The sequence below is a fragment of the Calypte anna genome, chromosome 20, assembly GCF_003957555.1.
Source record: "Calypte anna isolate BGI_N300 chromosome 20, bCalAnn1_v1.p, whole genome shotgun sequence".
Taxonomy (NCBI): Eukaryota; Metazoa; Chordata; class Aves; order Apodiformes; family Trochilidae; genus Calypte; species Calypte anna.
Window position 1 is genome coordinate 2558862 of NC_044265.1, and position 15981 is coordinate 2574842.

Below are 15981 nucleotides of genomic sequence, written 5' to 3' on the forward strand. Positions count from 1 at the left end.
TTGCAGCTTACTCATTTCTTCTTTCTTCACATGGAGCTGGAAGAGTAGATCAGCCAAACATATATTGAGCCAGAGGTCTGAGCATGCTGGAAAACTCCTTAAACTACACCAGGTGCCTGCTTTTGCCTTTATCATTCTGCATTCAGGTCATTAGGCAGTAATTTAATTTGACCAACTGTTAAAGAGTATTTGGAGCTCCCAGAAAGCTCAAAGCCAAACCCATTCCTTGTCTCAAAGCCTGGCTTGTCCTGCTGTCAACTAAAGCACATCAGTAAGTAAAAGACTGTGGGGCTCCAAGAACTTCTTGGAGTTCAGCACCTGCTAAATATTTTTTGTCTGCTCCTTATGGGAGAAGGGGCACATGGTAACAGATGAGCATGAGGTCGTTTTCTAACTGCTGTAGTAAACACCTTTCCTTTGGGCTAGAAGGCCATCAAAAAACTGCTAGTGCTGTAAAATCAGACTGTAAAATCAGATGGAGAAAGGAAAGGATCAAGAGGCAAAGCGAATGAAGGAAAAGAAGTTCTTTAAAACCATCATCCTCCCCTCCCAAGCACCTCTCCTTAACGAGTGAAAACTTCTCTACTTATCCACGTGAGTGAAGGTTCCTCTCACCTCATACTCCTCTTTAAATCCATAGCCCTGGCCTCGTTTCATCTGGGTGATGTGCTGCAGCAGGTCGGCCACTCGGATGGCTGGCTGGAACTGTCCCCGGGGATAGGACATTTCCACCGGCTCGCAGCTCCGGTACGGGTGGGTCTGGATAGTCAGGGCTGGCTGGGTCATCTCTCCATGGCTACTGTCTGTTTTAAAGACAGGGAGGCAAAACAAGCTTTCACCTGTCTGGTATTTCCACTCTGGTTCTTGCTTTGTTTGGTTTTTTTGCTTCACCATCCCATAGGTTGGGGCAGGCAAAAGAAAGTTAAGCAATAAGTAGGAAACTTGCACTTGCCTACAGCTGCCTAGAAAGATTAATCACATTCCTGTAGTTTTTGTGTCCAGGAGACAAACCCAAAGAGAAGGGAAACAGAGTAAAGATCCAATCAGGCTAATGAGGACACAGCACATAGAACAACATAGCACATTTTATATGGGTGAGCTCTGCATAACAACTCCAGTCACATTACTTACCTTTCTTCACAAGCCTGCAAAGAACACAACTGAAAGATGCATACAGATGAGGAAGACATTCAAGCAGGATTTGGGGTGTAAAATATGAGATAACTGAAAGGGGCTCAAGTTAATAGCAAACAAATTATTAGCATTTCAAATAAGCCACATAGGGTGTTAAAGGCAAATTAAACTGCTCTGCTAGTTCAGGCCTAAAATTTATACATCAATTGCAAAGATGTAATATTATCATCAAGAATAAACCAGCATAAAAATATAGTTATCTTGCATGCAGAAACTTCAATTTCTGATATATAAACTTAAGACAAAATGTTTCTTTTTGAAGGAAATGGATTAAAAAAAAGATCCCTATCATTGCTCAGATAGAATTGTAACCTCGTATCCCCAGAACACAAATGCATAACAAAATATTCCTGGTGAACTAATAGAAAAGAGATTAAATAACTAAAAAACTGTCACAATAGTTATTTTTAACAACAGAAACTTAAATTAGATGAAAATTTTAGGTTCTTATCTACCAGAGTTGGCCACATTTAAATAGCTGGCCAATAAAGCATTGCTTTTTTATGATTACAGGCAACTGAGATCCTTGGTTTCTTCTGCACACACACACAGACCTTAACAGTCTACATCAATTCTTTCTGGTCTTACCTAAACCCAAGGTATTAGCAAACAGAAAATATATCTCCCTCAGATTGTTCATAAAAAACCTCCTTAAGACTGTATACAGAAGGCTTATTTCTTACAGCAAGCTTACTGACAAAGAGCCTAAACACTATCCCTTGTCAGCAATACTGCGGTCATGTTTTGGAAAGGATAAAGAATAAATAAATCAAATTGCAATTTCAGGGTGATTTTTGTGAGGCAGAAATACAGCCAGAGTGCCACTGTAAACATTGCTATCCTTGAAAAATCACCATGGATTTTTGATGAGAAGCAGCCTAGAACTCTGCTGTTGTCCCTCCCTCCAAGTTGGGTAGGAGCAGAGAGATGAGGGCATCAGGCTGCCTTCCCAGCAACTGGCAAACCAATGACACAAAAAAACATTAATAATGCTTCAGCTGCTTTCCTGTTATATCAGGGGGAAGACACCAAGCCAGACATATGCTTTGTTCTGAAGCTGCAGGACTGTGAGAAGGAAAAAAGCCAGAGGTATGCCAGCAGTGGGCACTGCCATGGGGCAAGCTGATCCCCAGGGGGAGATAAAAAGGTCTGGTGGGTGAATTATCAGAGGTGCTGAACACATCTTGCTTCTCCTGAAATAAATTAGCACAAAGTGATCATCTCCTCTGAAGATTAAGCTGCTGAATTTAAGCATTTCTGAGTCCCAGGTTCGCATCAATACAATCCCATTCCCAGGACACTCAGGGTTTTACAGATCTATGGCTCTAGCAGAGCAACCCTCAGATTCAAAATGTGAATAAATTTGGGATTTAAGGAAGAGTAACATCCAGAGCATTTGTATAATCATCCCTAATGCTCCGACTAATGACAGTGTGAGAACTCTGAACAGAGGGAATTTCAAGGCTTATTAATTCCCCTAGTTGGATTCTCTTTCCTAGTGCATCTTTCCTCCCCTATTCCCTATTAACATCCTGTAATGGAGAGGAGAAGATTTTTATCGCGGACCATTTCCAACAGACGTACTATGCTTAATTTTACATCATTAGCTTTAATACAAACCCAATTTCACAACTGGCTTCTCTGAGGAACCTACAAGTAATGCCACATTTTTATCAGCCCCAATTAAAAAACATTACAATAACCCTATCCAAGGGGGAGTCTTAAAACTAATGTGCTGGTTCTGGTGCTAATACAGGAAAGGCCCACACAGAGCAGAGGCTACTTGTAAAATGTAGCTCAGATCACTCAGCTCCTTTGCAGGCAATTACTTGTTTCTCTCTTCATCAGATCTCTTAATTCTGGCATACTTGGCTCTCCTCTCAGATAGGAGGATCACTGGGAGAGGTAAAAGCCAGGAAAGTGGTGCCCCCTCTTTTCCAAAGTAGCCTCCCTAGAAGTAGGGGCACACGTTATGAATCTGGAACTAGAGGAAATTGCTCAGCAGCAAAGCAGGATCTGACACTGGCCTTTGAGTTTAGAGGGACAACTGCTCTCCTCAGTCAGACATTAAAAAAATGGTACAAAGCCCATTTACAGCTCTTGCAGCATGGCCTGTGCCATCACACCCTTTGCATCCCTCCCACCCAGCCAAGTGTTTCTGCTGTGAAAAAGGTGTCACACAATCTGGGTCATCCTACCCCCAACTGAGTGACACACAGAGATGAAACTAGACAGAGGATCTCCTCCTCTGGGCACATCTTGAACAGCCTCTTTGCTACCTGAAAGAAAACCCAAACCCAATTCTTTCAGCAGCTCGGGATGGCTGCCACTTACTTCCACAAGCATTTTATCTGGGCCAAGGAAAGAGTGTAGAGACTTTTATGGAGACAAACTGTTCTATATGAGGTGAGCCTAATGTTCATATGTTCTGCTAATAAAGCCTGAGGCAAGGAACATATTGTTCTTTCTCCATCTAATCACACCATGTGCCTGAACCCAAGAACAGTTAATGAGCTGCTCACACAAGGCACAACACCTTCTCTCAAGATCTGCTGTTTACAGCAATTTTGTGAACAATTCCAAATGCAGGCAGGAGGGGAGGCAGCAGCAACCTGATCTCTCCCTAGGACAATCAACCAAAGAGTCTTTGGAATGCTCCAACAGGCTTTGCTTTTCCTGCAGGTTGCAGCTATAAACCCCCATCTCATTCCTTTTGGCACCGGAAAACAACAAAAATAGCAGCAAACTCAGGCGTCTGCCTTTGTTATTGCACTAAAAAAGTCACAGCACTTCTCCATAGTCCCTTCTCTCTATCTCCTTCTCACAAACATGTCCCCATTCCCTTGCAAAGGAGGACAACGTGGCCAAGACTTTCACTATAGTTTTGATGGTGACTCTAAAGCACCTGTGCCTTTTATGAGTTTCCAGTAAGACCAGCAAAGCAAGAAAACAGGTATTTTTTTTTAAAGATGCTTGAAATAATTCACTCTCTTACTCAGAAACTCCTAAACATGCAGAATTGTGCATCAGTTTGTTTTTTTTTAAATTATATTTCATATGCACATCTAGTCATTTGTCCTCATTTTGTTGATAGGAACACATATTACCATATTGTGTTGTCTCCAGAAGATGGAATACAGTTCCAACAAACAACACAAATTAAAAGTTTTCAAGAAATGGTGATTCCATTCTGACCCCAGAAGTTGTGGCAACGGTTAATTACTCTTGCTGTCTAAACATTCATTAATTGCAATTAGATTTTGCTTAACTTTGACTTGCAGGCACTGAATCCTATTATACCTTCTGTTAGATTAAAGAGCCCTCTGAGCATTTAAAATCTTGACCCGTGCAAGCACTGATCAAATCACTTCTTCAGTTTCTCTTTGATAAAGTAAATCAATTGAGAGCATCTGAAGTCTCATTAGGGCAGGTTGTTCAGGGCTTTGCTTCCTTCCTAGAACCATTTCCAATTTCCCACAGTTCCTTTTGTGCAGCTGTAAATAAAACATGCTGCAAAGATGCTGTTTGTAAGAGGATCACTTCTAATTTTAGCAGCTGCACTAGTAAAACCCTTTTTACTGCAACACTCTTACTCCCTATACTAAGATGATTTGTTGCCAATGCAGATATTTTGATATCTAGAAGCTGGCACTCTCAGTACCAGCCTAAGTGTTCATAGAATAGCCTGAAATTTTGTAGAAGATGTTAAATGAATAATGCACTGACTCTGACATAACTTGCCTGGCTGGGAAACTCTTCAGGCATCTCAGTTTATCTGTTTAGAATGCAACTGTAGATAATGAAATTTAACACTGTTGATTCCACTCCCAATAATCATACACTCTTCCTACTTGTGAAATGGTGTTTCTTGGGACTCTCTTCTTTGCTGTAGAAATAATCATGAACTTGCTGAAGTAAAACCTGAGGTCTTACGCTGCCAAGAGAAACACATTAGAATCCAATGTGCAGACACAAGCTCAAACAGAGGCCAGCAAGGTGGCATCTTTCCCCATCTGATGAGTAGCCCTGAGGGTGAGATATTATTACTTGCCTGCTGCTACACCACTGTGCTTTATACACTTTTGTTGCTACCCAGACAGGTTAAAAAAACAAAGAAAAAAGTGTCCCTCCACAGAAAAACTGATAAACTTCTCCATAGATGTCACAGATAGGATGAAAAATAGTTGAGAAATCAGATTGCCAGCCTGGAAGTGGCTTTGTATGATCAGACTCCTGTGCAAGGTCTTAGAAAGGCTGCTTGGAGGGCACCTGCTCATCCAGAGCACCTTTGGGGATTAAAACTTTAGATCCTTTTATAGAGATGTCATCTTGTTTTGTAAACATAGCTTTCCTAACCTGAGACACAGAAATCTGGACACAGAGAATGATGTTGCCTTCTGACCCAAAACCTAACCTTTGCCTCAAACAACTGAAAGCAGCTCTGGGCTGTTGTGTCACCCTGGATCAGGAGAGAAGTTTGTTTCTAAACTTTTGCCTTAATATCAATAGATTCCTTCTGTGTCTGAAATGTCAGGTCTTTCTTCTCTGTTTATATTTTTATTCTCTTAGCTTTGGCAAGCGTGTAACACGATAAGACATCTTTGCACAAAATAAATTATACTTGGAGTGGTGTTTGTGATGGATTTAATTACACAGGTACCCAGGCTCTCTACACTAGAGTAAGGGTTGTCAATTATTTGATACCTCCCAAGGATGCCTACAGCATGGATAACATCCCTTCCTTACACACTAGGGATATAGTGCAAGCTGGTAACATTTATTTCTTCTTTTGGGTGCATCAAGGCTTTATGATATGATAAGTGGCTACAACAACCCCATGCAGCGCTACAGGCTGGGGACAGAGTGGCTGGAGAGCAGCCAGGCAGAAAGGGACCTGGGAGTCTGCATTGACAAGAAACTGAACATGAGCCAGCAGTGTGCCCAGGTGGCCAAGAAGGCCAATGGCATCCTGGCCTGTATCAGAAACAGCGTCACCAGCAGGTCCAGGGAGGTGATTCTTCCCCTGTACTCAGCCCTGGTGAGGCCACACCTCGAGTCCTGTGTCCAGTTCTGGGCCCCTCAGTTTAAGAAGGATGTAGAGGTCCTGGAACAGGTACAAAGGAGGGCAACCAGGCTGGTGAAGGGACTCGAGCACAGGCCCTATGAGGAGAGGCTGAGAGAGCTGGGGCTGTTCAGCCTGAAGAAGAGGAGGCTCAGGGGAGACCTCATTGCTGTCTACAACTACCTGAAAGGAGGCTGTAGTGAGGTGGGAACTGGACTCTTTTCACAGATGACCTTCAACAAGACAAGAGGACACAGTCTTAAGTTGTGCCAGGGGAGGTTTAGGTTAGATATTGGAAAGAATTTCTTCACGGAGAGGGTGATCAGGCTATGGAATGGACTGCCCGGTGAGGTGGTAGATTCTCCGTCCCTGGAGACATTTAAAAAAAGACTGGATGTGGCACTCAGTGCCATGGTCTAGCAACTGCTCCGGTGGGTCGAGGGTTGGACTAGATGATCTCTGAGGTCCCTTCCAACCTGGCTAATTCTATGATTCTATGATTCTATGATATTCAGCTATAACATGCTATATACAATACCAATGGTGGTATGGTAAGCCAAAATCAAAACAATTTGTTTAATGATACCAACTGAGCATGTTCCTTAAGAAAAAGCCTTCTGACATGAGGTTGGATGGAGAGGGAGGATTCATCTTTCATTTCAAATGGTATGAAGAAGCCACATGTGCATAATAATAATTAAAAAAACCACACTGGAAAAAGTAGAGAGATTTTTAAGAATTGCTTGGTAAAAAACTTTCACAAGTGCATTCTAATATTATAAAGACTATTGCATACATTTTCCTTTTTTTTTTTTAAATCAGTGAAAACAGAAAAATTAAAGATATAAGGAGGATGCTTTGATGAGCTGGGCTGAGACTTGGGGATATTTGGCACAGTATGACAGATCAGCTCTTCAGGACCTCACCAAGTCAAATCTCTCTTTGGTGACAAGAGGCTGTCAGACCTTACAGGGCAATGCATTGGTTAGAGCTGAAAAACTACTGGCACCTTCTAAAGAGCCCACAAAACTAGAAGCCACTTAAGACTAGAAGAGAGAGTTTCCAAGCTACCTCAGCATCTGCAGGCAGAAGGAGATGTAAGAGAAATTCAGCTCCAGTAGTAACCTGCAAGACCCTGTGGCTCCATCACTCTCTGCTGCCAGGCAGTGTTAGCACAGGGAACTGGTATGAAAATCTCTCCCACAGCTCCTTACAGCCTGATCCAACTGAAGAGATCAAGTCATTGATTTTCAAGCTTCCAGGGCATAAAAACAACTCATCCCACAAATTAAAAGCCAGTAATGGTGTCAGACCAATGCAGCAATAGCAGCTTCTTAATCTCTTTTTAGTTCTTCAAACACAAAGCTGTGGATGTACCCACAGCAGATGGATAAGGTCAAGGCAAAAGTCCATGCAAGCTGCAGCAGACTGATATTCAAGGCCAATTTCTATGGCTAAGCACAGGCCAGGTTTTGTGTGAGATTTCACTACAACAAACTTTCTCTGCTTGTTCTGCCCAACTACAAGGTGCTACAACCCTCATCCTCCCTGGAGGGCAGTGATTGCTGTTGGTAGGATCCTCTTGAGAAGATGAAATGAGGACCGGGGTAAACATCCCTAACATGATGCCAGGAGATGTTAATGGATGCAAGGAAGGACGTGCTGGCTCTGGTTCCCCTGAAGATGTCACCCCCTGGGGTGACATCTGAACATCTTTGAGAGCTACTGGACATGAACGTTTTCTCCTCTAAGGCTGTACTACCTCCTGTTCAAGCTTTACAGTACTGGTACAATGTGGGTCTTACTGAAGTATTAAAAATAGGGAAATCTTTCTCCTTTATTCATTGGAATTAAATATTCACTCCTCTCTTGTGCAAAACCTTTAAATCCAGAGCTGTCTACAGCTGGGAGAGAAAATTACAGAGCTAAAAACATGCATTACATAAAATGGTATTAATCAAGCATGGAACAGGGTAGAGGCAAAACCAAAAGCCCCTGTATCTTACTACCAACAAATCATGTCACAGCCAAGCCTAGGGAGTCATCCACTATTGCAGATACAGAATATTTATTAGCAGAAAGCATAACAGATGGGAAGAAATAGCACTGAACTGCAGATACTGCCCGAAGACCAATATTGGTAGTGGGATGAGTGATGCCCTTTTTAAGATGTCTTTTTCTTTCCTAGGAAGGAATATTAATAAATGTAAAAAATTAGACTTCTTTTGCTCATACAGCAACATCCACCATTTGGTGAATCTCTCCAGGGAGGCAGAACACCAAGGTTTTAATGTGTCTTTGAGTCACAAGGTAGAAATTTCAGCAATGCTAAGGGCTGTGGCACAGCATCACCCATGGCTGCTAAATTCAGGTGGAGCTGGGGCCACGACCTGCATGTGAAAATCATGTCTTAAGGTGTTCTCTACTTAACTTCCCATCTGTAACAGAGGGATATTGGTCCTTGCATAAGCACAAGACCGTTTTAATCCCTATTTCCTCTTTTTTCTCTCTGAAATTTGGGATTTTGAAAGTTTTGAGGGTTTATTTGGCTTTGGCTTTCTCATGAGAAGTATAACTTGAATCTGTCTACTGCTCCTGGAGCTTCAGCTTACCAAGAACTTCAGTCAAGTTCACATCATGATGTTCCCCAGTGGGACAGAGAAGGGAAAACTGGTCTCTCAAGTGAGGGTCCACTTTTCATAGCTGCTGAGCACCAGACAGAGAACACTTGAACATCATCTGGCAAACTGCAGCTCTGGGCCCTGTTCCTAAGGTAGAGTCAAAAGATAAATCTACCTTTGGACTTTTCCATTGACAACACTGAGTCTCTGGGAAGCAAGAACAAACCTGCTGGAAAAAAGAACTTCTTTCCCTCCCTTCCTGGTTAAAAGAGGGCTCATTCACTGCCATCAGCATTTTGATAGCTAGCAGGATAAATGTGTGCACCGTAGCAGCCCCTCCAATCCTCCCTGTCCCTGCTGTTACTTTGTAAGCCAAAGCTCTTCAGTGATCAGTTGTAATTTCTTCTTGGTCTGACTTCAGCATGCTCAGAGTAATGTTCAAAGCAGCCACAGTAGATTACTGTGTCTGGAAGTGAACATTTGCTGTAGATAATCCAGAATGACAGGTCTGATAAATACCACTGGTTAGATTCTGATCAACCAAACATCATCTTCCTGATTCATAGCAGAGGAATTGCCTTCTTCAAATTCCACAGGCAGGCAGCATCCTCCAGGGAGAGCCTGAAGTTGTAGGCTGCTATTACTCAGTTTCAAGGGTACACCTCCAGTTAGTTGCTGGATGACTTCTTTTACCAGCTAAGAGTTTCTACTAATTTTGCTGTCTCTCTTACCTTACTGTAAAAACATACTCTTTTTAAAAATCCAAAACCTAAGAGCTGCACACTGCATGCCTTATATATCATCTCAACAAGAAATGCTAATTTTCAGAGATGCTAAACACCAACACCCCCTTCTACAGTTATCAACAAAGTTATCAACAAAGTTATCAACAAAGTTATCAACAGCTAGAGAGCAGCCTCCACCTCTCAGAACCTGCCTTTTTAAAATCCTCTCTAATCCATACCAAACTACCCAAATATTTATCATTTAACTCTCAGCTTACAGAGAATGAGGTGAGGTCACTTGCCCAAACCCAACCTCTGATTACTACAAATATTTATATTTTCAACAGAGTCCAAAAGTGTAAGCTCCCACCTGCTTTGGACAAGTAAGTCCTTACTTCTATTCACAAGCCTTGAGGGACACCTATCTGAGCCTGACTCACAGGGCAAAGGGTGACAATTTTAACCTAAAAGAAGAGAGATTCAGACTAGATAAAAAGAAGAAATTTTTTAGAATGAGGGGTTGTGAAACATTGGAGCAGATGCCCCATCCCTGGAAACATTCAAGGTGAGGTTGGACAGGGCTCTGAGCAACCTGGTCTAGTTGAAGATGTCCCTACCCATAGCAGGGGGCTTGTACTAGATGACATTTAAAAGTCCTTTCCAAACTAAAGCCTTCCATGGTTCTATGCCAGATACAGAGGCACAACCACCTACAGGAGTCAAAACTATAAGCAAGGCAGCAACACAAGAATTTGGCCCAGAATGTCAAATCCCATTCACAAAAAACCCAACAAATACTTGACAGACCTCCTTAAAACTTAAGTTTTGAACTGTCATTTCCTTTAAAACAATAAAGTAACAAACAACACTAATAAAGCATGAGTAAACCAAAGGATTTTCCAATTAACACATCACATCACCATAAATTAATTATTAATTTGGAGCCCAGGCACTGAACAGTGCTCTCTGAGTTAGTTGCAAGATTCAATGAGTGCATTTGGTGTCCAAGGAAGTGCAGTTCTCCATACCTGTCTCCTTACCTAGCAGCGTGGTCGATGGAACAGTGTCTGAGGATACTTGGAGATGGAATTCCGTTCACCCACACCACACGGATCAATGGAAATCAACAGAAGATCAACAGGAAAAAAAAAAGTTACAAAAAAAATGAAAAGCAGGTTAGCTGTATCTCACACTTGGAAGATTCAGACTATAGAGGTCATATTGGGAAATGTATAAAAACAAAGCAAATTTAGAAATGAAAGAAAAGTCTGGCACTAGTACCTGAGTAGTAGGAATTCAACAAAGATTTGCTCTGAAGGGTTTTGCTTTGGACAGAAAATGAACAAGGAGAGGGTGATGCTAGGTAGGAAAGACATAAGGAAAAGACTTTAGACATATATTAAGAGAGAGAAAGAGAACAGGGAGAAAGTTCCTCAAAGAACACAGTAATATGGGATATATAAAGCTTCTCAAACTGAAATATATTTTTCATCTCAACATGCATGTTACATTTATTACATTGTCATAATGATGGATTTTCTTTAATATAAGCACTCCAGACCCCCAATACAGTATTACAGTTACTGTAAATTAATGTGTTCCTACACCAGATACAGATATAGGACTACATTCTAGATTCACTTTTTTTTTTTAACAAAAGAAACAAGCTTAGTTTTCTTGTCTTTAGGAGAAAGTTCCTTAAAACTGACCCCAAAATACAAATTATAGAGAATTAAATGCAGTACTAAGAGTAAAGTAAGCCTGCTCATACATAATTCACACTAGTATCACAGAAACACACAGGTAATGCAGTAAGTTTTTTTGTTAAAACAACACAAGATAACAAGGGACTTGCTCTCCAACCCAGGATTGTTCATAGAAAATCCTATAATCCTTTCCCCTGTGAGCTGGTGAAAGCATCTCTGTTTTCTCCCATTAAAGCATTAACTTCTGCTGGACAAGAATCCACAAATTATTTCCATATTAATTAAATAGTTATGGAATGAAGGCAGAGCTCAATACCTTCACAATAGATTCTTTCCTTGATAGTATATTTATGAGGCTGGTTTATATCTACAGTAGCAGTCATGCACATTCTTATGGTAATCCATCACTTCTAAAGGCATATTCTTTTTGTTATCATTCTCCATTTACTTTTAGAGTTACAGGCATTTATTTATCTCCTCCTCAAAATGCTGGGAAACAAGCTAAAACAAATCTCAGTACATCAGAAAGATGGCAACAGGTAACACAGGAAAAACTATTCCATAATCCAATAGAAGTAGATAAAACTCAGTATACATCAAAATCATTTCAGAAGCAATTTATGTATCTCTAGAGCAAACACCACTTAAAAAAATCAAGTTATTCTATGGGGTGGATTGAAGAAGTCCCTAGTCTAGGGAGTTTCATCAAGTCAGCAGAATCACCTCCTACACAGTTTATAATCATCTAGTAAATGAACTTGCTCTCATTCTGCATTCTCCCACCATATTTTCAGAATCACACCACTTGAAACCACATTAAAATAACCAAATTCCTCACCATTTAGTCTGCTGGAGTTCTACCCCAGCTGCCTTCAAGCCACCCAGCATCTCTCCTTGGTGGCCTCTTTTACTTCATCCCCTCCATTTATCAGCCTGGCTGTCCCTCTTACTGCACTAGGAACAAGGCCACATTTGAAGATATATAAAATAAGGCCTAAAAAGATCAATTTATTTGCCCAGGGTCACAGAACAAGTCAACAGTCAGGGCTTGGAGCAGATTTTCTGGGAATATAAAAGAACTCACTGGGCTATGCTGTCTTTCCAGGAATGTTTCATGAATTCTTTGGGCAGCTGAAGAGCTCCACCTCACTTCAGTGACTCTCATTAAAAATGTGACCAACTGAGGGTTATGAAATGAAGCATATTTGTCAGACAGGGAGGTGATTTCTAGATTCAGAAGAAAAAGGGAAAAAAACCAAAACAAAACACCAAAACCCAAGTTTCCCAGAACTTTGGAGACCTCATTCCCAAAATCAGTCAGGTAGTGGCTTGTCTAATGAGAGATGTGTACACAGGGTTGCTTCCTAACCAGAGATTCTTACAAGCACCAGTGTGCAGTCACAGGAAGGATCTCCAGAGAGGATGTCATGTCAGGGTAGAGATTAAGACTTCATTAAAAATTCTCTTTGTACTCCCTGCAGTGGCACATGAGGCCACACAGATCCCTCCGGGCATGCAGAATGGTAGAGGTTCCTTTTTAGTCTGAAAATTATTCCCCTTTACTTTTTCTATGGTTTTCTGAACTAGAAAACCCTAAAAAAAAACCCCCAAACCAGTGAGAAAACTGGTAAAAGGGATTGTGGTGGGGTTTTTTGTTTGTTTTTTTTTTCTTTTTTTTTCCTATTATACATTTGATGAAATTTGGCAAGTTTTTTGGGTGGGTTTTTTTGCATGTGTTTTATTTTTCATTAATTTTAGATTTTTTTCACTGAAGAAGACACGTCATGGTCATGTCCTTGGACTGCACTTACCAGATAACCTAGGAGTGAAAATTATCTGTGGGGCAGGAGTGAGAACTTGATCTTGATGTAGTTGCCTCTTGGGACTTAGAGCAAATCTAAAGAACTCTGCATTTCATTTTGCACAAATGCAGGATTTGGAAAGATGTGAATTTTGATGTTTCTTGGTTAAAAGTGATCCTTAACACTCTGAGTGCCACTTCTACCTTCCTCTTAGCATCTTGTTGTCACTAGTAAAAGCATGCTAGCTTGATACCTGGATAGTTGTGCCCAGTAATACAACTCAGTTCCCTACAGTTTCCAAAATGCTGGCTTCAGGCTGTGCTTCTGCCTGTAACATAAAGCTGCCTACACCTCATCTGTGTCAGTGTCACTCCTGAAGGTTGCCTGTAAAGCCACCTCCTCCCCAACTTAGATATCAAACCCTAAGAAATCAGTCTCTAGCAAAACTGGCTGCATTTTAAGAGATTAAATCCTCAGAATGAAACAGCTCCTACCAGATGCTCCCCAAGGATGTCAAGACACCCACACTAGTGATGTGGCATCCTCCTGGACAAACCTGATCCATGGCATTTTGGCTCTGCAAAGTCAGGAGAGCAGCTCCTTTGTGCAGGACATCCCATTACTGCATAGTTATCTCTTACTGCTTTTCCCATCACATGGATGGGCTGCCAAATTGCCTAGAATTCATGTGCAACAACCACCTCTTGCACAGATACTGGTGGATAATTTTAGGCTCACCTTGTCTCCATTCATCATCTTTCATAATAACCCTGCACCAAGTCAATGCCTACACCTGACTCTGATGGGTCTCTCAAAGCAAAACACTGTAGCTTTCCAAATATTCCTGCAAACTGAGGCAAAAGTTCAAACCCTGCAAGTATCATCTTCTACCTTTCATGGCGTTAGGATGTATTTTTTATTTTTAAAAAAGGAAGATACCTGAGAAAAGGTGCAACTGGGATGAGTCTGTTTCACCTCCACCTAATCTGTAGTAAAACCAGAGAAGCTGGAATAGCCACGGACTGTGTCTTTTAGCAGACACCTCTTCTGACTCCATAGAGTGCCAGACACAGTCCATAAAACGTCTTCAGTTTGAATTCCTGTATGTATGAGTAAGAATTCTGCCTGAATAACAACTAAGAAAGAAGAATGGAAAGAGGGGTGAGGGGCTTTGCTTTGGGCCAGGAAAGATACAAGTTTCTCTTCCACTTTTCAGCAAGACCTGAGGTGTCCCTGTTCCAACACAGAAATCTTCCAGAATGGAATCACATTTGATAAGAAACTTCTGCCAAATGGTAACATTGAAAACTTCAGACATCCACTGGGAATGCGAGCACTGTGCTGGCCTCACCAAGGGGCTCTGCTGCACCCAAAGGGCATCACTTCATGAATGAGTTTCTCTTGAACATATCAGCATTTTCCCTAAAGCACTTGGGATAGGATAGGTGAAGAAATCTGCTCTGCAGAGGGACCTGGACAGACTGGAGAGTTGGGCTGATTCCAACAGGATGAGGTTCAACAAGGCCAAGTGCCGGGTCCTGCACTTTGTCCAAAACCCCATGGGGAGCTCCAGGCTGGGGACAGATTGGCTGAGAGCAGCCAGACAGAGAGAGACCTGGGAGTCTGGGTTGACAGGAAGCTGAACATGAGCCAGCAGTGTGCCCAGGTAGCCAAGAAGGCCAATGGCATCCTGGCCTGGATCAGGAACAGCGTGGCCAGCAGGTCCAGGGAAGGGATTCTGCCCCTGTGCTCAGCCCTGGTGAGGCCACAGCTTGAGTCCTGTGTCCAGTTCTGGGCCCCTCAGTTCAGGAAGGAGATTGAGATCCTGGAGCAGGTCCAAAGGAGGCAACTGGGCTGGTGAAGGGACTCGAGCACAGACCCTATGAGGAGAGGCTGAGAGAGCTGGGGGTGTTGAGGCTGGAGAAGAGGAGGCTCAGGGGAGACCTCATCACTCTCTACAACTCCCTGAAAGGAGGTTGGAGCCAGGGGGGGGTTGGGCTCTTTTCGCAGGTAACTCTCAGCAAGACAAGAGGGCAGGGTCTCAAGTTGTGCCAGGGGAGGTTTAGGTTGGAGATTAGAAAGAATTTCTTTATGGAGAGGGTGATCAGGCATTGGAATGGGCTGCCCAGGGAAGTAGTGGATTCTCCGTGTCTGGAGATATTTCAAAAGAGCCTGGATGTGGCACTCAGTGCCATGGGCTGGGAACCACGGGGGCAGTGGATCAAGGGCTGGACTTGATGATCTCTGAGGTCCCTTCCAACCCAGCCAATTCTATGATTCTGTGATTTCAACCAACAGCAGAGACAGCAGGACAGTAACTCTCATTAAAAGAACCACCATTACCACACTTCATACTTTTTTTTTTTTTTTCCCCCCAGAGCAGCCTGTAAAAGCAGTCAGGTCTATTTTTCCCCCAGAAAAAGAAGGCTTGATAAGCAGGAAGGCAGCTGCTCATTTCTGACATCCTTCCTGATGCACAGTGCCAGGCAGCACCTTTCACAGCTGCTCGACCTGTCAGGTGGGAGCTCCCCATGGAGTGACATTGCTGCAAGGCACTGAGATGGCAGCAAACAGGGGGGCTGCAGTGAGAAGGTCACCCAGGGACAGCTAAAGAAATAAACCAGCAGCCAAGCTGAAGACTATGGGAAGCAAAAAAATTGAATTTGTTCTGTCTGAAAAGTCATTACAATGATTGCAAAAAGGAAAAACTGGAGGGAAGGAGACATGCCCTGCAAGGACACTGTCATCTGGAGATAGATTTGTTTCCAAGTCATTCAAGAATTGTGAGGCTTCCTCCCTAAGTTGTCCTGTCCTATTTTATCTCTCTTGTGAGCTAGCAAGGTGATCCTGGGACTGAAAACTTCTCTTGGT

The 15981-nt window shown here is 42.3% G+C and overlaps 1 protein-coding gene across 1 annotated transcript in view; it reads right to left on the reverse strand.

Annotated features, from left to right (window-relative positions):
- PTPRT (protein tyrosine phosphatase receptor type T) overlaps positions 1-15981 on the reverse strand; it is a 327684-nt gene that overhangs the window by 34254 nt on the left and 277449 nt on the right. The window contains exons 19-21 of the mRNA XM_030463338.1: positions 10884-10961; positions 10631-10678; positions 616-803 (exon numbers count right to left, since the gene is read on the reverse strand). Of these exons, the coding sequence (XP_030319198.1) occupies positions 616-803; positions 10631-10678; positions 10884-10961 (314 nt within the window). The remainder of the gene's footprint in view (positions 1-615; positions 804-10630; positions 10679-10883; positions 10962-15981) is intronic.